This window comes from Rutidosis leptorrhynchoides, chromosome 9, assembly GCF_046630445.1.
Source record: "Rutidosis leptorrhynchoides isolate AG116_Rl617_1_P2 chromosome 9, CSIRO_AGI_Rlap_v1, whole genome shotgun sequence".
Lineage (NCBI taxonomy): Eukaryota > Viridiplantae > Streptophyta > Magnoliopsida > Asterales > Asteraceae > Rutidosis > Rutidosis leptorrhynchoides.
Genome location: NC_092341.1, coordinates 159,390,908 through 159,414,284, shown reverse-complemented (window position 1 = coordinate 159,414,284; position 23,377 = coordinate 159,390,908). Strand labels below are relative to the sequence as shown.

At 36.0% G+C, this 23,377-nt stretch overlaps 2 protein-coding genes and 1 long non-coding RNA gene across 3 annotated transcripts; 2 read left to right on the top strand and 1 right to left on the bottom strand.

The window, feature by feature from the left end:
* Window positions 1-8,091: 8,091 nt before the first annotated feature.
* On the top strand, window positions 8,092-9,556 carry LOC139868433 (uncharacterized). The gene is made up of 3 exons (XM_071856765.1): window positions 8,092-8,299; window positions 8,400-8,464; window positions 8,660-9,556. Exons 1-3 carry the CDS (start codon window positions 8,092-8,094, stop codon window positions 9,554-9,556), a joined length of 1,170 nt encoding a protein of 389 aa, XP_071712866.1.
* A 54-nt stretch (window positions 9,557-9,610) lies between these two features.
* On the top strand, window positions 9,611-10,424 carry LOC139868432 (uncharacterized). Its single transcript, XM_071856764.1, has 3 exons — window positions 9,611-9,844; window positions 9,908-9,980; window positions 10,093-10,424. The coding sequence occupies exons 1-3, from the start codon at window positions 9,611-9,613 to the stop codon at window positions 10,422-10,424; spliced, it is 639 nt and encodes a 212-aa protein (XP_071712865.1).
* Window positions 10,425-10,525: 101 nt separating this feature from the next.
* Window positions 10,526-12,342, bottom strand: LOC139867399 (uncharacterized). Its single transcript, XR_011765821.1, has 3 exons — window positions 12,118-12,342; window positions 11,411-11,998; window positions 10,526-10,964 (listed from the first exon to the last, which is right to left on the bottom strand). It is a non-coding gene; the product is annotated as an uncharacterized lncRNA (long non-coding RNA).
* Between the last annotated feature and the right edge of the window lie 11,035 nt (window positions 12,343-23,377).

The following is a 23,377-nucleotide window of genomic DNA, read 5'->3' as shown; positions in this document are numbered from 1 at the left end:
TCAATCTTTGAATAAACAGACGAGCCTTGTAGTTGATCAAATAAGTCATCGATTCTCGGTAGTGGGTAGCGGTTCTTGATGGTAAGTTTGTTCAACTCTCGGTAGTCGATACACAACCTGAATGTACCATCTTTCTTCTTAACAAACAAAAACAGGAGCTCCCCACGGTGATGTGCTTGGTCGAATGAAACCACGCTCTAAAAGTTCTTGTAATTGGCTTTGCAGTTCTTTCTTCTCGCTGGGTGCGAGTCTGTAAGGAGCACGAGCTATTGGTGCAGCTCCTGGTACAAGATCTATTTGAAATTCAACGGATCGATGTGGGGGTAATCCCGGTAATTCTTTCAGAAATACATCGGGAAATTCTTTTGCAATGGGAACATCATTGATGCTCTTTTCTTCAGTTTGTACTTTCTCGACGTGTGCTAGAACAGCATAGCAACCTTTTCTTATTAGTTTTTGTGCCTTCAAATTACTAATAAGATGTAGCTTCGTGTTGCCCTTTTCTCCGTACACCATTAAGGGTTTTCCTTTTTCTCGTATAATGCGAATTGCATTTTTGTAACAAACGATCTCTGCTTTCACTTCTTTCAACCAGTCCATACCGATTATCACATCAAAACTCCCTAACTCTACTGGTATCAAATCAATCTTAAATGTTTCGCTAACCAGTTTAATTTCTCGATTCCGACATATATTATCTGCTGAAATTAATTTACCATTTGCTAATTCGAGTAAAAATTTACTATCCAAAGGCGTCAATGGACAACTTAATTTAGCACAAAAATCTCTACTCATATAGCTTCTATCCGCACCCGAATCAAATAAAACGTAAGCAGATTTATTGTCAATAAGAAACGTACCCGTAACAAGCTCCGGGTCTTCCTGTGCATCTGCCGCATTAATATTGAAAACTCTTCCGCGGCCTTGTCCATTCGTGTTCTCCTGGTTCGGGCAATTTCTAATAATGTGGCCCGGTTTTCCACATTTATAACAAACTACATTGGCATAACTTGCTCCGACACTACTTGCTCCGCCATTACTCGTTCCGACACCATTTGTTCCTTTCGTTCTATTAACCCCTGGTCCGTAGACCTCACACTTCGCCGCGCTATGACCATTTCTTTTACACTTGTTGCAAAATTTGGTGCAGAACCCTGAGTGATACTTTTCACACATTTGGCATAGCTGCTTCTAATTGTTGTTGCTGTTGCGGTTATTATTGTTGTTGGGATGATTGTTGTAGTTGCTGTTATTGTTGTTGGGCCGTTTGTTGTAGTTGCGATTGATGTTGCGATTGTTGGGATAATTGTTGCGATTATTGTTGTAATTGCTGTTGTTGCTGTATTGGTGATTCTTATCACCATTTTCCTCCCACTTTCTTTTGACTTGCTTCACATTGGCCTCTTCAGCAGTCTGTTCTTTAATTCTTTCTTCAATCTGGTTCACTAGTTTGTGAGCCATTCTACATGCCTGTTGTATGGAGGCGAGCTCGTGTGAACTTATATCTTCTTGGATTCTTTCCGGTAATCCTTTCACAAACGCGTCGATCCTCTCTTCCTCATCTTCGAACGCTCCCGGACACAATAGGCACAATTTTGTGAATCGTCTTTCGTATGTGGTAATATCAAATCCTTGGGTTCGTAACCCTCTAAGTTCTGTCTTGAGCTTATTGACCTCGGTTCTGGGACGGTACTTCTCGTTCATCAAGTGCTTGAATGCTGACCACGGTAGTGCGTACGCATCATCTTGTCCCACTTGCTCTAGATAGGTATTCCACCATGTTAACGCAGAACCTGTGAAGGTATGTGTAGCGTACTTCACTTTGTCCTCTTCAGTACACTTACTTATGGCAAACACCGATTCAACCTTCTCGGTCCACCGTTTCAATCCGATCGGTCCTTCGGTTCCATCAAATTCCAAAGGTTTGCAGGCAGTGAATTCTTTGTAGGTGCATCCTACACGATTTCCTGTACTGCTAGATCCAATGTTATTGTTGGTATGTAGCGCAGCCTGTACTGTGGCTATGTTTGAAGCTAGAAAAGTACGGAATTCCTCTTCATTCATATTCACGGTGTGTCGAGTAGTCGGTGCCATTTCCTTCAAAATAGTCAAATGGAACAAGTTAATCATACAGAATATTAAGAGTAGTTAATAGTATTTCGTAGCATAATATGAACTCATTTATAAAAGCTTTTTCTTCATATTAGCGTTTTATAAGCTTAAATTCGGGTAGTACCTACCCGTTAAGTTCATACTTAGTAGCTAATATACAATTCAACTACTACAATTCTATATGAAAAACTGATTATAATAATATTTCGCGTTCAAACTTTTATACAATATTTTACAAACTTACAATACCGCTTATTTTACATAAAGCATGAAATATAGCACACAATAACTTTGATACAAGATAGTTGTGAAGATAATTCTAGCTAGTACACAAATCGTTCAGCAAAGGCAATAAAGACACGTAATTCATACGTCCAGAAACAAGTCATGCATTCTGGTTTTACTAGGACTACTTCCCATCCTTGGTCTTGTGGAACATAACCGTTATGGCCGTTGATAAGACAGCGTGTTGTAATGTCGTCAAAGGGACGAGGGTTACGTAATGTCCAACAGTCCCGTAACAATCTAAAAACCTCATTTCTTACCCCAATTACCGACTCCGTCACTTGTGGGAACGTTTTGTTTAATAGTTGCAGCCCGATGTTCTTTTTCTCACTTTGGTGAGAAGCGAACATTACTAATCCGTAAGCATAGCATGCTTCTTTATGTTGTATGTTAGCCGCTTTTTCTAAATCACGAAGTCCTATATTCGGATACATTGAGTCAAAATAATTTCTTAACCCGTTGCGTAAAATAGCATTTGGGTTCCCCGCAATATATGCGTCAAAGTAAACACATCGTAACTTATGGGTTTCCCAATGTGATATCCCCCATCTTTCAAACGAAAGTCTCTTATAAACCAAGACATTCTTGGAACGTTCTTCGAATGTCTTACAAACTGATCTCGCCTTAAATAGTTGTGCCGAGGAATTCTGACCGACTCTAGACAAGATTTCATCAATCATGTCTCCGGGTAGGTCTCTTAAAATATTGGGTTGTCTATCCATTTTGTGTTTTTAAACTGTAAAATAGACAAGAGTTAGATTCATAAAAAAAAATACTTATTAATACAAGCAATTTTTACATATATCATAAAGCATAAGCACACTATATTACATATATTACACCACACGAATACAACTATCTTATTCCGACTCGCTTGTTTCTTCTTCTTCGGTTTTGGTTCGTTTTGCCAAGTTTCTAGGGATATATGATGTTCCCCTAATACGAGCCGTCGTTTTCCACATTGGTTTAGAAAAACCTGGTGGTTTAGAGGTTCCCGGGTCATTGTTACAACTTAAGGACTTCGGGGGTTGACGATACATATAAAGTTCATCGGGGTTGGAATTAGATTTCTCTATTTTTATGCCCTTTCCCTTATTATTTTCTTTTGCCTTTTTAAATTCAGTTGGGGTAATTTCTATAACATCATCGGAATTCTCGTCGGAATCCGATTCATCGGAGAATTGGTAATCCTCCCAATATTTTGCTTCCTTGGCGGAAACACCATTGACCATAATTAACCTTGGTCGGTTGGTTGAGGATTTTCTTTTACTTAACCGTTTTATTATTTTCCCCACTAGTTCTATTTCTTCATCCGGTTCCGATTCTTCTTCCGGTTCCGATTCTTTTTCCGGTTCCGACTCTTCTTCCGGTTCCTCTTCGGGAACTTGTGAATCAGTCCACGAATCATTCCAATTTACATTTGACTCTTCATTATTATTAGATAAGTCAATGGGACTTGTTCTAGAGGTAGACATCTATCACATAATATCAAACACGTTAAGAGATTAATATATCACATAATATTCATATGTTAAAAATATAGAGTTTCCAACAAAATTTGTTAAGCAATCATTTTTCAAGTAAACACGGTCGAAGTCCAGACTCACTAATGCATCCTAACAAACTCGATAAGATACTAATGCAAAATTCTGGTTCTCTAAGACCAACGCTCGGATACCAACTGAAATGTCCCGTTCTTATTGATTAAAAACGTTCCATATTAATTGATTTCGTTGCGAGGTTTTGACCTCTATATGAGACGTTTTTCAAAGACTGCATTCATTTTAAAACAAACCATAACCTTTATTTTATCAATAAAGGTTTAAAAAGCTTTACGTAGATTATCAAATAATGATAATCTAAAATATCCTGTTTACACACGACCATTACATAATGGTTTACAATACAAATATGTTACAACAAAAATAAGTTTCTTGAATGCAGTTTTTACACAATATCATACAAGCATGGACTCCAAATATCGTCCTTATTTAAGTATGCGACAGCGGAAGCTCTTAATAATCACCTGAGAATAAACATGCTTAAAACGTCAACAAAAATGTTGGTGAGTTATAGGTTTAACCTATATATATCAAATCATAATAATAGACCACAAGATTTCATATTTCAATACACATCCCATACATAGAGATAAAAATCATTCATATGGTGAACACCTGGTAACCGACATTAACAAGATGCATATATAAGAATATCCCCATCATTCCGGGACACCCTTCGGATATGATATAAATTTCAAAGTACTAAAGCATCCGGTACTTTGGATGGGGTTTGTTAGGCCCAATAGATCTATCTTTAGGATTCGCGTCAATTAGGGTGTCTGTTCCCTAATTCTTAGATTACCAGACTTAATAAAAAGGGGCATATTCGATTTCGATAATTCAACCATAGAATGTAGTTTCACGTACTTGTGTCTATTTTGTAAATCATTTATAAAACCTGCATGTATTCTCATCCCAAAAATATTAGATTTTAAAAGTGGGACTATAACTCACTTTCACAGATTTTTACTTCGTCGGGAAGTAAGACTTGGCCACTGGTTGATTCACGAACCTATAACAATATATACATATATATCAAAGTATGTTCAAAATATATTTACAACACTTTTAATATATTTTGATGTTTTAAGTTTATTAAGTCAGCTGTCCTCGTTAGTAACCTACAACTAGTTGTCCACAGTTAGATGTACAGAAATAAATCGATAAATATTATCTTGAATCAATCCACGACCCAGTGTATACGTATCTCAGTATTGATCACAACTCAAACTATATATATTTTGGAATCAACCTCAACCCTGTATAGCTAACTCCAACATTCACATATAGAGTGTCTATGGTTGTTCCGAAATATATATAGATGTGTCGACATGATAGGTCGAAACATTGTATACGTGTCTATGGTATCTCAAGATTACATAATATACAATACAAGTTGATTAAGTTATGGTTGGAATAGATTTGTTACCAATTTTCACGTAATTAAAATGAGAAAAATTATCCAATCTTGTTTTACCCATAACTTCTTCATTTTAAATCCGTTTTGAGTAAATCAAATTGCCATGGTTTCATATTGAACTCTATTTTATGAATCTAAACAGAAAAAGTATAGGTTTATAGTCGAAAACATAAGTTACAAGTCGTTTTTGTAAAGGTAGTCATTTCAGTCGAAAGAACGACGTCTAGATGACCATTTTAGAAAACATACTTGTACTTTGAGTTTAACCATAATTTTTGGATATAGTTTCATGTTCATAATAAAAATCATTTTCTTAGAATAACAACTTTTAAATCAAAGTTTATCATAGTTTTTAATTAACTAACCCAAAACAGCCGCGGTGTTACTACGACGGCGTAAATTCGGTTTTACGGTGTTTTTCGTGTCTCCAGGTTTAAAATCATTAAGTTAGCATATCATATAGATATAGAACATGTGTTTAGTTGATTTTAAAAGTCAAGTTAGAAGGATTAACTTTTGTTTGCGAACAAGTTTAGAATTAACTAAACTATGTTCTATTGATTACAAGTTTAAACCTTCGAATAAGATAGCTTTATATGTATGAATCGAATGATGTTATGAACATCATTACTACCTTAAGTTCCTTGGATAAACCTACTGGAAAAGAGAAAAATGGATCTAGCTTCAACGGATCCTTGGATGGCTCGAAGTTCTTGAAGCAGAATCATGACACGAAAACAAGTTCAAGTAAGATCATCACTTGAAATAAGATTGTTATAGTTATAGAAATTGAACCAAAGTTTGAATATGATTATTACCTTGTATTAGAATGATAGCCTACTGTAAGAAACAAAGATTTCTTGAGGTTGGATGATCACCTTACAAGATTGGAAGTGAGCTAGCAAACTTGAAAGTATTCTTGATTTTATGTAACTAGAACTTGTAGAATATATGAAGAACACTTAGAACTTGAAGATAGAACTTGAGAGAGATCAATTAGATAAAGAAAATTGAAGAATGAAAGTGTTTGTAGGTGTTTTTGGTCGTTGGTGTATGGATTAGATATAAAGGATATGTAATTTTGTTTTCATGTAAATAAGTCATGAATGATTACTCATATTTTTGTAATTTTATGAGATATTTCATGCTAGTTGCCAAATGATGGTTCCCACATGTGTTAGGTGACTCACATGGGCTGCTAATAGCTGATCATTGGAGTGTATATACCAATAGTACATACATCTAAAAGCTGTGTATTGTACGAGTACGAATACGGGTGCATACGAGTAGAATTGTTGATGAAACTGAACGAGGATGTAATTGTAAGCATTTTTGTTAAGTAGAAGTATTTTGATAAGTGTATTGAAGTCTTTCAAAAGTGTATAAATACATATTAAAACACTACATGTATATACATTTTAACTGAGTCGTTAAGTCATCGTTAGTCGTTACATGTAAGTGTTGTTTTGAAACCTTTAGGATAACGATCTTGTTAAATGTCGTTAACCCAATGTTTATAATATCAAATGAGATTTTAAATTATTATATTATCATGATATTATCATGTATGAATATCTCTTAATATGATATATATACATTAAATGTCTTTACAACGATAATCGTTACATATATGTCTCGTTTAAAAATCATTAAGTTAGTAGTCTTGTTTTTACATATGTAGTTCATTGTTAATATACTTAATGATATGTTTACTTATCATAGTATCATGTTAACTATATATATATATCCATATATATGTCATCATATAGTTTTTACAAGTTTTAACGTTCGTGAATCACCGGTCAACTTGGGTGGTCAATTGTCTATATGAAACATATTTCAATTAATCAAGTCTTAACAAGTTTGATTGCTTAACATGTTGGAAACATTTAATCATGTAAATATCAATCTCAATTAATATATATAAACATGGAAAAGTTCGGGTCACTACACAATCTGCAAAAGTCTACCATTTGGTAGTGCTCCTCCCATGATAAAAGCATCCAATGATAGATAAGTATCTTTCTTGGACATCCCAACATTCTAGAACAGCCACGCACGTGTTAAGCTCATCACCTGACCGGTTTATTGAAAGAATAAGTAAACTTTGAATCGTATCAGCAAGTCGGCCCCTCAAAAGAAAATAGCGTCGCGTGCTGGTTGTACTAGAGTTCATCTTGTTGGTTGTACTGAAGTTCGTCTTGCTGGTTGAACTAGCTTTATCGACTGAGTAAAACTTTGCTGGTTAAACTAAGGACATTTGCTGGTTGAACTAAAGTGCATTTGCTGGTCCGGCTAGCTGGTTCTTCTTCGTTGCTGGCTTGCCTTCAACTATCAAAAACTTTATTCATGAAAACATAACTTCTTTAGTTTAAAGACTGAAGTAGGGTAACCCTGAGCTTGTTGAGCCAGCTCCAAAAACACTGAGATGATAAGAAAGAGATGGCAACACGACCATTGCTTGACCAGATTCGGGTGTAACATCATTTGAGCTTGTGCTGGTTGTGTTGCTGGTTACATTACCCAGCTCACCCGCATCACTAGGATTTTGAGTTATATATATATATATATATATATATATATATATATATATATATATATATATATATATATATATATATATATATATATATATATATTACATATACTATGAAGTATGAACTACGCCACATGCCCATTAAATTAATCGAATTTTGTTTGTAGATTCAATTAATGAAACACTTGAGCCGAACTACTGAAACACTTGAGCCGAACACCGAGACAACGGATGATTCATTGGAAAGAGATCCTGGGAAGAGAAAACATATGTGGGAGTATCCCAAAAATGAAAGGGAACTAATTAGAAGGAAGTATTTAGCAATGGGTCTGTACCAAATTCTTTTGGAAGAGTACCATTGTAAAGGTCCAAAGAAGCATCCTCGTAGGTTCCAATATTCATGGTTTCATTTTTTTTCGAATTCGTTAGAGTACTCTCCTACAAAAGATGTTGTGTATTGATTTCACACATTTCTTATTCGAAGACAAACGCAATTTGCGTAATGGGGCAGAAGCATTTACAGTCAAAGGATTTAATAATTGGAAAAAGGTAAATGATGGAAAAAAGTGTTCGTTCCTTAAGCATATTCGTTGTTCGCAACATAAAGATGCTATGGTGTATAGTGAGAATCTATTAAACCAAGCGTCACACATTGGCAATATCATTGAAAAACGAAGTAAAGAGAAAGTTTTACAGAATCGTATGCGGTTGTAAGCATCAGTTGACATTGTTCGTTGGTTGAAGTTCCAGGCATGTGCTTTTCGAGGACGTGATGAAACTCGAGACTCGAAAAATAGAGGTAATTTTCTAGGATTGTTAAAACTTTTAGCTTCATACAATGATGAACTTGCAAAGGTTGTATTGGAGAATGCCCCATATAATTCAAGATATACAGCAGGGTCGATCCAAAAGGAAATCTTAGGAATTATCGCAAACAAGGTTAGAAAACATATTCGTAAAGTAGTAGGTGATTCGTACTTTTGTGTAATGGTTGATGAATCTCGGGACGAGTCTAAAAGGGAGCAAATGGCCATAGTTGTGAGGTTTGTTGATAAAAATGGTGTGATTAGAGAACGTTTTTTAGATATTGTACATGTTAGTGATACTACATCCTTAACCCTTAAAACATGTTTGTGGAAACAACTTTTGAATTATGAGTTCGATACTAGTAAAATTCGTGGTCAAGGTTATGATGGTGCTAGTAACATGAGAGGAGAATGGAATGGGTTACAAGCACTTGTTCGTAAAGATTATCCTTTTGCGTACTATGTTCACTGCTTTGCACATAGGTTGCAACTTGCTTTAGTCGCTGCTTCAAGAGAAGTTATACCGGTTCATCAATTTTTCTCAAATTTGACTTTTATTACTAACGTTATTTGTGCTTCTAGTAAGCGCCATGATGAGTTGCAAAAAGCTAAGTCAGCTGAGATTAAACAATTGTTGGAACTAGGTGAAACTGAAACAGGAAAAGGAGATAATCAAGTAGGCACTTTAACACGAGATGGTGATACGCGTTGGGGTTCTCATTTTTATTCTGTTTGTAACTTGCTTAAAATGTTTAATGCTACCCGTGAAGTTCTTGAGAGTATAATTGAAGATGGATCTTACCCTTCTCAACGTGGTGATGCTGCTTCGGCTTAGGTGTATCTGAGATCATTTGAGTTTGTATTCATTCTGCATTTGGTTAAGGAAATAATGGGAAGGATTGAAATTCTTTCTCAAGCTCTTCAAAAGAAAACTCTGGATATTGTTAATGCCATCGAGGTAGTTTCAACAACAAAGACAAGTCTAAATGATTTCAGAAATGATAGTTGGGATTCATTATTGGAAAAGGTAATGTCATTCTCAGAGAAACACCAAATAGAAATACCTGATATGAAAGCTCTTTATAAATCTACCTGTTATCGCCCTCGTCGACAAGATAATCAGGTAACTATTGAGCATTATTACCGTGTTGATTTATTTATTTGCACATTGGACAAGCAATTGCAGGAGCTCGACAATAGATTCAATGAGAATGCCATGGAATTATTAACTCTTGGCTCTTCATTACTTCGTTCAAAAGGTAATGAAGTGGTTGATATTGACAATATTTGTCTCCTTGTTGAGAAATACTATCCAACAGATTTCACGGAGCAAGAGATGATTCAATTGAGATATCAGTTGGAGCTTTTTAGAATTGAGATGTCAAAGAACCCGAAGCTTAAAGGATGTTTCAACTCTCGCACAACTATGCACCGATCTTGCTAAAACTAACAAATGTGAGCAATATTATTTGATTGATCGATTGATCAAACTCATATTGACACTTCCATTTTCAACCGCTACTACCGAGAGGGGTTTTTCGGCAATGAAAGTTATTAAGAATCGGCTTCGGAATAAGATGTCTGATGATTTTCTTGCATCTAACTTGGTGGTATACATTGAAAAAGAAATTGTCGAAACATTTGATTCAAAATCTGTCATAGATGACTTCAAAAACTTGAAAGGTCGTCGGGCCGAATTGTGATTTTCTTTTTCCTTTTTCTTTTTGAACGGTGGTTAGGAATTGTGATTTTCTTTTACTGTACTATGTCTTTTCTTACTTGATGGTATATGTATGAACTCATTACTTTACTCTATGTATTTTTAATGCTACGTGCGAAGTCCTGATGTTCATCTCTGTACATTAGTGAGGTTGCTGTTTGTTATTTTGGCATGCATATTGCCATGAACTGATGAAACGACAATTACAATTGACACTGATATGAACAGTTATATCATTTGTCTTGCACGTTTTCTCTCTAACTGCGAAGAAGAGCAACAAACACATATTCATTGACATAATTGAGTAATACTCAGCTACTCACATGTAGCTAATGCACTGTTACCTACTCATATTCCTTAACTTGGCATGTCAAAAACTTCAGTAGGAAGACGATAGCAACTTTTCAAACCAAATCTATCATATTAGTTTAATATGGGTGACGTACATCCATAGCAAAAGCCCGGTACCATGTGTTATCGGCCGTTAGTACTTCACGAATCTAGCATATCCTATAGCCAACTTCTGTAACACCAATTGCGGAAAGACTTAATTAAGTTGTAGCCTTTTCGGATTTATCCTTTAATTACTTAAAAAAATAGCAACCATACTATTTGGTCGAATAACATCAAAAATGACATAAATCACAACTTATATGAGTAAAAACGTATAGTGAGCATATCATGATCCAAAAAGGGAACGCAGTAAGAGAACTTCAAAGTCACTATTCTCATATTAATAATGATTCAATAGAAAGCTAATGCAATAAAATAATTAAAACTACTGTAAACCAAGATCTACCTAGACTGAATAGGGATTTAAAAATATGAATATGTAAATGACTCTCTACCTTAAGTTGACAGGGGAGCATCTGCAAGTAGTCAACATGGTAGGTAGGTAGGTATAATATAAGAGAAAGGTTGAAATATATATAATTACAATGTAATGAACTAAACCAGATGAGAACTAACATTTTTCTCAATGATTGTGTGGACACCTAATTAACAAGAATCCTTTGAAGAGGTAAGCATGTCTTAAGTTCTGAACAAAAAAATCCTTCCCATCACACCCTTCAGTAAAATCTTGCTGAGGATGAGGAGTACAATGAGCAGAAATTAACAATATCACAAAACAAAAATAAGAAAAGAACACCTAATTAAATTATATAATGATTATAATTAGTCTAAAACAATGATCTCACATAACTAAAACTACAACTTAGTATACTTAGATAAACAACAAATTTTCAATTTGTAACCACCGAATATACATGAACTCAAAGGAATATAAATCTTACTTTTTCAATCAACGACGCTTAGTGGTGGCAATGACACATGCTTTACAAACCTATCATCATTTGGGCTTTACGACTTTCAAATGAACTGACAACGGGGTTGGTGATTCCTAGATCAATTATAGCAGAAACCCTGAATTTAAATACCTTTAACAAACTTGAAAAATTCAAAACCTAAAATCAAATGCTTGTAACCTATTTCAATTCATCGCCAGACTCAGACATCTTATAAGTTTGTCCTCTTCAATCTCCACTCTCCATAAACCTTTAAACAACCTCAAGAAAGTAATATTCAACTTCACACAACATATTAACAGAGTAATTTATGAAATCAAGTAATAATAAAATTAAAAAATCATATAGTTTTTGATTGAAGAACAATACCTAATTCTTTCATCTGTGAGACGGATATATGAGAGTGAAGTATTGGAAATTCGGAACAATATATGGTGGATAAGAAGAGGATTGAATAGCACGCGTCACCCTCATGTTTGGCTTCATGTATGGCTGACACATGAAACACAAATGGATAAAGAGAGGGGTTTGAGAAATTGGAGCTGACCCAACCCGAAACATGTTTGGTTTTACGAAACAAACAACGATGGCTTTGGTTGAGTAAGAAGTAAATGGGTTAACAGTTGAAGCGGTAGTGGAGGTATAAGTATATTATATTATATTATATTATATTATAAATATAAATATAATATAATTAATACACAAAATTTCTTATAAATAGTACTATTCAATTTTTCATTTTTTACAAATAAACCCTCTAACTTTCATTAAAATACAAATCGTTAAACTAATTAAAACTAACCACCATGAACCAATGAGATTGTGCTACCTAATAATCAAAGCAGGAGGTGTAAACTGCTGGCAAGAATAGTCGATAAAGGTGGAGAGTGAAATGTCCCGTTCTTATTGATTAAAAACGTTCCATATTAATTGATTTCGTTGCGAGGTTTTGACCTCTATATGAGACGTTTTTCAAAGACTGCATTCATTTTAAAACAAACCATAACCTTTATTTCATCAATAAAGGTTTAAAAAGCTTTACGTAGATTATCAAATAATGATAATCTAAAATATCCTGTTTACACACGACCATTACATAATGGTTTACAATATAAATATGTTACAACAAAATAAGTTTCTTGAATGCAGTTTTTACACAATATCATACGAGCATGGACTCCAAATCTCGTCCTTATTTAAGTATGCGACAGCGGAAGCTCTTAATAATCACCTGAGAATAAACATGCTTAAAACGTCAACAAAAATGTTGGTGAGTTATAGGTTTAACCTATATATATCAAATCATAATAATAGACCACAAGATTTCATATTTCAATACACATCCCATACATAGAGATAAAAATCATTCATATGGTGAACACCTGGTAACCGACATTAACAAGATGCATATATAAGAATATCCCCATCATTCCGGGACACCCTTCGGATATGATATAAATTTCGAAGTACTAAAGCATCCGGTACTTTGGATGGGGTTTGTTAGGCCCAATAGATCTATCTTTAGGATTCGCGTCAATTAGGGTGTCTGTTCCCTAATTCTTAGATTACCAGACTTAATAAAAAGGGGCATATTCGATTTCGATAATTCAACCATAGAATGTAGTTTCACGTACTTGTGTCTATTTTGTAAATCATTTATAAAACCTGCATGTATTCTCATCCCAAAAATATTAGATTTTAAAAGTGGGACTATAACTCACTTTCACAGATTTTTACTTCGTCGGGAAGTAAGACTTGGCCACTGGTTGATTCACGAACCTATAACAATATATACATATATATCAAAGTATGTTCAAAATATATTTACAACACTTTTAATATATTTTGATGTTTTAAGTTTATTAAGTCAGCGGTCTTCGTTAGTAACCTACAACTAGTTGTCCACAGTTAGATGTACAGAAATAAATCGATAAATATTATCTTGAATCAATCCACGACCCAGTGTATACGTATCTCAGTATTGATCACAACTCAAACTATATATATTTTGGAATCAACCTCAACCCCGTATAGCTAACTCCAACATTCACATATAGAGTGTCTATGGTTGTTCCGAAATATATATAGATGTGTCGACATGATAGGTCGAAACATTGTATACGTGTCTATGGTATCTCAAGATTACATAATATACAATACAAGTTGATTAAGTTATGGTTGGAATAGATTTGTTACCAATTTTCACGTAGCTAAAATGAGAAAAATTATCCAATCTTGTTTTACCCATAACTTCTTCATTTTAAATCCGTTTTGAGTGAATCAAATTGCTATGGTTTCATATTGAACTCTATTTTATGAATCTAAACAGAAAAAGTACAGGTTTATAGTCGGAAAAATAAGTTACAAGTCGTTTTTGTAAAGGTAGTCATTTCAGTCGAAAGAACGACGTCTAGATGACCATTTTAGAAAACATATTTCCACTTTGAGTTTAACCATAATTTTTGGATATAGTTTCATGTTCATAATAAAAATCATTTTCTCAGAATAACAACTTTTAAATCAAAGTTTATCATAGTTTTTAATTAACTAACCCAAAACAGCCCGCGGTGTTACTACGACGGCGTAAATCCGGTTTTACGGTGTTTTTCGTGTTTCCAGGTTTTAAATCATTAAGTTAGCATATCATATAGATATAGAACATGTGTTTAGTTGATTTTAAAAGTCAAGTTAGAAGGATTAACTTTTGTTTGCGAACAAGTTTAGAATTAACTAAACTATGTTCTAGTGATTACAAGTTTAAACCTTCGAATAAAATAGCTTTATATGTATGAATCGAATGATGTTATGAACATCATTACTACCTTAAGTTCCTTGGATAAACCTACTGGAAAAGAGAAAAATGGATCTAGCTTCAACGGATCCTTGGATGGCTCGAAGTTCTTGAAGCAGAATCATGACACGAAAACAAGTTCAAGTAAGATCATCACTTGAAATAAGATTGTTATAGTTATAGAAATTGAACCAAAGTTTGAATATGATTATTACCTTGTATTAGAATGATAGCCTACTGTAAGAAACAAAGATTTCTTGAGGTTGGATGATCACCTTACAAGATTGGAAGTGAGCTAGCAAACTTGAAAGTATTCTTGATTTTATGTAACTAGAACTTGTAGAATATATGAAGAACACTTAGAACTTGAAGATAGAACTTGAGAGAGATCAATTAGATGAAGAAAATTGAAGAATGAAAGTGTTTGTAGGTGTTTTTGGTCGTTGGTGTATGGATTAGATATAAAGGATATGTAATTTTGTTTTCATGTAAATAAGTCATGAATGATTACTCATATTTTTGTAATTTTATGAGATATTTCATGCTAGTTGCCAAATGATGGTTCCCACATGTGTTAGATGACTCACATGGGCTGCTAAGAGCTGATCATTGGAGTGTATATACCAATAGTACATACATCTAAAAGCTGTGTATTGTAAGAGTACGAATACGGGTGCATACGAGTAGAATTGTTGATGAAACTGAACGAGGATGTAATTGTAAGCATTTTTGTTAAGTAGAAGTATTTTGATAAGTGTATTGAAGTCTTTCAAAAGTGTATAAATACATATTAAAACACTACATGTATATACATTTTAACTGAGTCGTTAAGTCATCGTTAGTCGTTACATGTAAGTGTTGTTTTGAAACCTTTAGGTTAACGATCTTGTTAAATGTTGTTAACCCAATGTTTATAATATCAAATGAGATTTTAAATTATTATATTATCATGATATTATCATGTATGAATATCTCTTAATATGATATATATACATTAAATGTCTTTACAACGATAATCGTTACATATATGTCTCGTTTAAAAATCATTAAGTTAGTAGTCTTGTTTTTACATATGTAGTTCATTGTTAATATACTTAATGATATGTTTACTTATCATATTATCATGTTAACTATATATATATCCATATATATGTCATCATATAGTTTTTACAAGTTTTAACGTTCGTGAATCACCGGTCAACTTGGGTGGTCAATTGTCTATATGAAACATATTTCAATTAATCAAGTCTTAACAAGTTTAATTGCTTAACATGTTGGAAACATTTAATCATGTAAATATCAATCTCAATTAATATATATAAACATGGAAACGTTCGGGTCACTACAGTACCTACCCGTTAAATAAATTTCGTCCCGAAATTTTAAGCTGTTGAAGGTGTTGACGAATCTTCTGGAAATAGATGCGAGTATTTCTTCTTCATCTGATCTTCACGCTCCCAGGTGAACTCGGGTCCTCTACGAGCATTCCATCGAACCTTAACAATTGGTATCTTGTTTTGCTTAAGTCTTTTAACCTCACGATCCATTATTTCGACGGGTTCTTCGATGAATTGAAGTTTTTCGTTGATTTGGATTTCATCTAACGGAATAGTGAGATCTTCTTTAGCAAAACATTTCTTCAAATTCGAGACGTGGAAAGTGTTATGTACAGCCGCGAGTTGTTGAGGTAACTCAAGTCGGTAAGCTACTGGTCCGACACGATCAATAATCTTGAATGGTCCAATATACCTTGGATTTAATTTCCCTCGTTTACCAAATCGAACAACGCCTTTCCAAGGTGCAACTTTAAGCATGGCCATCTCTCCAATTTCAAATTCTATATCTTTTCTTTTAATGTCAGCGTAGCTCTTTTGTCGACTTTGGGCGGTTTTCAACCGCTGTTGAATTTGGATGATCTTCTCGGTAGTTTCTTGTATAATCTCCGGACCCGTAATCTGTCTATCCCCCACTTCACTCCAACAAATCGGAGACCTGCACTTTCTACCATAAAGTGCTTCAAACGGCGCCATCTCAATGCTTAAATGGTAGCTGTTGTTGTAGGAAAATTCTGCTAACGGTAGATGTCGATCCCAACTGTTTCCGAAATCAATAACACATGCTCGTAGCATGTCTTAAAGCATTTGTATCGTCCTTTCGCTCTGCCCATCAGTTTGTGGATGATAGGCAGTACTCATGTCTAGACGAGTTCCTAATGCTTACTGCAATGTCTGCCAGAATCTTGAAATAAATCTGCCATCCCTATCAGAGATAATAGAGATTGGTATTCCATGTCTGGAGACGACTTCCTTCAAATACAATCGTGCTAACTTCTCCATCTTGTCATCTTCTCTTATTGGCAGGAAGTGTGCTGATTTGGTGAGACGATCAACTATTACCCAAATAGTATCAAAACCACTTGCAGTCCTTGGCAATTTAGTGATGAAATCCATGGTAATGTTTTCCCATTTCCATTCCGGGATTTAGGGTTGTTGAAGTAGACCTGATGGTTTCTGATGCTCAGCTTTGACCTTAGAACACGTCAAACATTCTCCTACGTATTTAGCAACATCGGCTTTCATACCCGGCCACCAAAAATATTTCTTGAGATCCTTGTACATCTTCCCCGTTCCAGGATGTATTGAGTATCTGGTTTTATGAGCTTCTCTAAGTACCATTTCTCTCATATCTCCAAATTTTGGTACCCAAATCCTTTCAGCCCTATACCGGGTTCCGTCTTCCCGAATATTAAGATGCTTCTCCGATCCTTTGGGTATTTCATCCTTTAAATTTCCCTCTTTTAAAACTCCGTGTTGCGCCTCCTTTATTTGAGTAGTAAGGTTATTATGAATCATTATATTCATAGATTTTACTCGAATGGGTTCTCTATCCTTCCTGCTCAAGGCATCGGCTACCACATTTGCCTTCCCCGGGTGGTAACGAATCTCAAAGTCGTAATCATTCAATAATTCAATCCACCTACGCTGCCTCATATTCAGTTGTTTCTGATTAAATATGTGTTGAAGACTTTTGTGGTCGGTATATATAATACTGTTGACCCCATATAAGTAGTGCCTCCAAGTCTTTAATGCAAAAACAACCGCGCCTAATTCCAAATCATGCGTCGTATTATTTTGTTCGTGAATCTTCAATTGTCTAGACGCATAAGCAATCACCTTCGTTCATTGCATTAATACACAACCAAGACCTTTCTTTGATGCGTCACAATAAATCAAAAAATCATCATTCCCTTCAAGCAATGACAATATAGGTGCCGTAGTTAGCTTTTTCTTCAATAACTGAAACGCTTTCTCTTGTTCATCATTCCATTCAAATTTCTTCCCTTTATGCGTTAATGCAGTCAAGGGTTTTGCTATTCTGGAAAAGTCTTGGATGAACCTTCTGTAGTAACCAGCTAGTCCTAAAAACTGGTGTATGTGTTTCGGAGTTTTCGGGGTTTCCCACTTTTCAACAGTTTCTATCTTTGTCGGATCCACCTTAATACCTTCTTTGTTCACTATGTGACCGAGGAATTGAACTTCTTCCAACCAAAATGCACACTTTGAAAACTTAGCGTACAATTCTTCCTTCCTCAATACTTCTAACACCTTTCTCAAATGTTCACCGTGTTCTTGGTCATTCTTTGAGTAAATAAGTATGTCATCAATAAAAACAATGACAAACTTGTCAAGGTATGGTCCACACACTCGGTTCATAAGGTCCATGAACACAGCTGGTGCATTAGTTAAACCAAACGGCATGACCATAAACTCGTAATGACCGTAACGTGTTCTGAAAGCAGTATTTGGAATATCATCTTCTTTCACCCGCATTTGATGATACCCGGAACGTAAGTCAATCTTTGAATAAACAGACGAGCCTTGTAGTTGATCAAATAAGTCGTCGATTCTCGGTAGTGGGTAGCGGTTCTTGATGGTAAGTTTGTTCAACTCTCGGTAGTCGAGACACAACCTGAATGTACCATCTTTCTTCTTGACAAACAAAACAGGAGCTCCCCACGGTGATGTGCTTGGTCGAATGAAACCACGCTCTAAAAGTTCTTGTAATTGGCTTTGCAGTTCTTTCATCTCGCTGGGTGCGAGTCTGTAAGGAGCACGAGTGATATCGCATATTTCATATGCATTTTCCTTAGCGATATCGGTTACATTTTGGTCCTTATGGATACGATTTGGAGTTATTTCGGTTAAAGTTGTGAAAGTTTGAGTTCCAAGACCAAGAAGGTTAAATTTGATGTTATTTGATGGTTTTGGACGTGTTTCGTTGTTTACAAGTGAAAAGGTTTGATTCGGTTCGAGTTTGGGTGTTAATATTGAGTTTTCAGCTTCGTTTCAGCATTTGTTACATGGAGCGCCGCTCCAAAAGGGCGCGCGCCGCGCCATTTAACTACAAAAACAGTTCGAGCATATCAGAAAACCAAATGTGAGTTTCCAGATAATCGGCGCGCCGCGCGGTATAATGGCGCGCCGCGCGGGGTTGTGCCCGGGTTCAGAATTTCCTCCTATAAAAGCCCGAATTATACCCTAATTTATCATAATCGTATCCTGACGAATTCCAGCCACTTTTTGACGAACTTAGGTGATTTTTGGAGATCTTCAAGGTCATTCTAAGGTACTAATCATTCCGGGAACAAGTCTCGATTCGTGTATCATTCAGATTTCAATCTTTAATTAGTTTTATTCTTTTGTTATCAACAATGAATTATTCTATGTCTTTGATTGTTATTTTGATTTCAGCCATGATTGTAGGCTAAACTCTTAATGTTTGTCTAGATTGAATATTTGCAAGTGTTTGGATGTTACTTTGAGGTTTTATTAATTGATGCATGATTAATTATGAGTTTTGATTAAGAACCATTCTTGTGGGTGTTAATTATTGATACTAGGTTGATTAGTGAATCTTGTTTGAACAAAGGGAACCCTGTTTCAATTTAGTGATCTAATTTCCAATTGATTTGTCTTAACCGATTGGGTGCTTACTGGACCAAGGGGGTAAACCGGGTATGGTAATTAAATAAAACAGGGGTGAATTGTGTGGAGCGAACGCGTAACCAATTGAATCTTAATCTTATAATTAGCTAGTTACTAAGTCACAAACGAAAGATGGTATTTGGTAAAAGGGAACCCTAAGCCAATTAATCCTAGTTTGACGTGTTTGCTAAAAGAGAACTCTGGGTAAACCGACTCTGTAATTGCGTGCATTGATTAATATAACTAGTGCTTAAAAACAAATCATCCAACACTGCGAATAGGATATCTAGGCGAACATTCTTTTATCCATTGAATTCAAATATCTTTATTTTTCTGTCGAGTCTGCATTTCCTTTATTTAAACTTAAAAACCAAAAATATTGTCTTTTATTTTCAAAGCTATCTTGATTTGGCTAATCGTTAAATAGCCGCAAAACAAACTATCTCGTAATTTCGATTTTCATAGTTTAACTTAGTTTACTTTTATTAGTTTCAAACTTAATTCTCACGTTAATACTGTCCTTGGAACGATCTTGGAATTACCATTTTTATACTATTGCACGATCGGGTACACTGCCCGTTAGTGTGTAGTAATCTTTAAACCAGGCATATTTCCAGTGATAAATTTATATACTAGATTTCACACATCAAGTTTTTGGCGCCGCTGCCGGGGACAGTTGTGTTGAAAATTAAGTTTGAAAATTAAGTTTGTTTTTAGTTAATTTTAACTGTTTAGTTTAATTTAATTCTAATTGAGTCGGTGCGTTTAATCGGTTTGTTAGCTGTGTTCTTGCAGTTACAGGTAGTGCATGCAACATACGCGTTCTTCAGATTCTCCAATTGTTAAACCATTTGACGAGCCTGAAAGAGAGTTGTTTAAAGCTTTAAGTCAGAAGCAAAAGTTAACAGTGGATTCATCAGTTTCATCGGGTGATACTTACGTTAATTTGGGAAGTACTTCTGAGACTGTGGTGCCCGAGACACCACCTGAAATTTTTAACGAAGAAGACTCTTACGCTTCGTCTGATACTACAGAAACTGAAGAAATGGCCGAAGGAGAAGCACCCCGTCCTCAGACTATGGCTGAAAAGTTAAAGGCCACCCGAGGAGGCCAAGGCAATTCGATTACTCAACCGAATATTACTCAGCCTTTTCAAATTACAGGGCCGATCCTGAATTTGATTTCTTCTGATTGCCGATTCTATGGCAAAGATACCGAGGATGCTAACGAGCATCTTCGTAATTTTAATGATGTTTGTAACTTGTTTAAGCTACATGAGGTTGCCGACACTTCAATTAAGACAAGACTTTTCCCTTGGACTCTTAAGGGAGAAGCTAAGAGATGGTTAGATAAGCAACCAGAAGGTACGATTACATCTTGGGAGACTTTGGAAGATAAGTTTTTGTCGAAGTTTTTCCCTGCATCTCGAGCTGCTCGACTTCAAGCAGATATTTCTCAATTTAGACAAAAGAGCAGTGAGACATTGTTTGATGCTTGGGACCGTTTTGCTACTTTGTTACGCTCGTGCCCGCAACACGGGTTGAATGATTTACAGAAGGTTCAGATTTTCTACAAAGGTTGTGATATTCCTACGCGTCAGAGTATTGATCAAGCTGCAGGTGGTACGTTAATGGATAAGACTGAAGAAGAGGCGTTAGAGATCATTGAAAAGCAAGCTGCTTATTCTCATGAGTGGCATCAGGATCATGAATCTTACCCTTCAGCTTCAGTTAAGAGAACAGAGACTACAGGTACAGGTGCTTATGATGATTTTGGGTCTATCAGTGCTAAGTTGGATTCGTTTGGTAGGAATTTGGAGAAGATGAACAAGGATATTCATGGTATGAAGGTTGGTTGTGAATACTGTGGAGGTTTGCATCTGGGCAAAGATTGTGATGCGGGTTTGACTATGAATCAGAAAGAAGAGGTCAACTATATTAGTCAGCAGAATAACAATCAGTTTCAGGGACGTGCTCAGTTTAATAGGAATTTCAATAATCCTTATAATCCGCAAGGTAATCAGGGTTCGAGGTTCCAACCGGGTTCTAGTGGAGGTTTTCAGCAGCAAGCTCCCGGTTATTTTCAGAAACCACAGGTCGAAGAGAAAAAGTCCAACCTTGAGGCTATGATCGAGAAGTTAGTGATATCTCAGACTCAACTTGTCACTACCGTTACTCAGAATAATGAAAAGAATGACCAAATGTTTCGAAATCAACAAGCAGCTATTCATAATCTTGAACAGCAGATTGGTCAACTTGCTAATAAGAGTAGTGAGAGAAAACCGGGGGAGTTACCGAGCAAGACGGACACTAACCCGAAAAACGGGCATGTTAATGCTATCACCACCCGAAGTGGTTTAGCGTATCATCCACCGAGGAAGCCCGACGAGTATGATTTGAGGGTACCGTTAGTTAATGATAGTGAGCCGGTTGTTGAAAGTGAACCGGAAAGGGAAAAGGAGCCGGAACAGGTGGCTGAAAAAGTTGTTAAGGAACCGGTTACTGTTGCTGCTAAACCGGTAGTTAGAGAGTATCAACCACCGCTCCCATTCCCGAGGAAACAGCGATTGGAGAAGCTAGAGGCCGAAAAGTCCAAGTTCATGGACTTGATTAAAAAAGTTAACATAAATATGCCTTTTATTGATGTTATTGCAGGTATACCTAAGTATGCGAGGTTTCTTAAGGATTTGCTGACTAACAGGCGGAAACTGGAGAACGTGTCTTCAGTCAGGTTGAATGCCGCATGCTCAGCGGTTGTTGCAAACAAGCTTCCCGAGAAGCTTGAAGATCCTGGAAGTTTTACCATTCCTTGTTTACTTGGTAATTTGGACTGTATGAGGGCTTTGGCGGATTTGGGGGCTAGCATTAATTTAATGCCTTATTCTATTTACTTAAAGCTAGACCCCGGGGAGTTAAAACCCACGCGTATGGCTGTGCAGCTAGCCGACCGCTCTATTAAATTCCCTCGTGGAATCATAGAGAATATGCTAGTGAAGACCGGGTCGTTAGTTTTTCCGGCGGATTTTGTGGTTTTGGATATGGAAGTGGATGAAAGGATTCCACTAATTTTGGGTCGGCCATTCTTAAATACTGCTAGGTGTATGATTGATGTGTATGGCCAAAAGTTGACCCTTAGGATAGATGATTTGAGTGCAACATTCTCAATCGACCATGCTTTGAAATACCCTGGTTACACTGATGATACATGTTATTTTCTTAACACTGTGAATGTCCAGTCTGAGTTTTTGCAGGAATTCCCAGAGTTACAGGGTTCAGGAGAATGCTCATTGGTTGAGATTGATGAGGATGTGCAGGTTGAGGAGGTGGATCTTTTAACCACCTTGATGGAAAACGGCTATGAGCCGACTGAAGAGGAGTTCAAAGAACTCGAACGTGATTCAAATTACCGGAGCAAGTCTTCAATTGAAGAACCTCCCGAGCTTGAATTGAAGCCACTTCCAGATCATTTGGAATACGCTTACTTGCATGAGGAATCTAAGCTTCCGGTAATTATTTCTTCTTCTCTTTCAGCAGGTCAGAAAACTGAGCTTGTAACCATGCTAAAGGCCCATAAACCGGCCATTGCATGGAAGATTCACGACATTAAGGGTATTAGTCCCTCCTATTGCACCCACAAAATCCTAATGGAGGATAACTCCAAACCTGTGGTGCAACGCCAAAGGAGGTTGAACCCGCACATGCAAGATGTCGTGAAGAAAGAGATCATAAAGCTCCTTGATGCAGGTCTGATTTACCCGATTTCTGACAGTCCATGGATTAGCCCGGTACACTGTGTACCTAAGAAAGGTGGTATGACTGTTACCACCAATGATAAAAATGAGTTAATTTCCACC

Coding starts and splice junctions, on each gene's coding strand:
- LOC139868433 (XM_071856765.1), top strand. CDS start 8,092: ATGAAACACTTGAGCCGAACTACTGAAACACTTGAGCCGAACACCGAG. Junction 8,300..8,399: donor AGGTCCAAAGAAGCATCCTC/GTAGGTTCCAAT, acceptor TCTTATTCGAAG/ACAAACGCAATTTGCGTAAT. Junction 8,465..8,659: donor GATTTAATAATTGGAAAAAG/GTAAATGATGGA, acceptor CGTTGGTTGAAG/TTCCAGGCATGTGCTTTTCG.
- LOC139868432 (XM_071856764.1), top strand. CDS start 9,611: ATGGGAAGGATTGAAATTCTTTCTCAAGCTCTTCAAAAGAAAACTCTG. Junction 9,845..9,907: donor CTCGTCGACAAGATAATCAG/GTAACTATTGAG, acceptor AAGCAATTGCAG/GAGCTCGACAATAGATTCAA. Junction 9,981..10,092: donor TTCATTACTTCGTTCAAAAG/GTAATGAAGTGG, acceptor GGAGCTTTTTAG/AATTGAGATGTCAAAGAACC.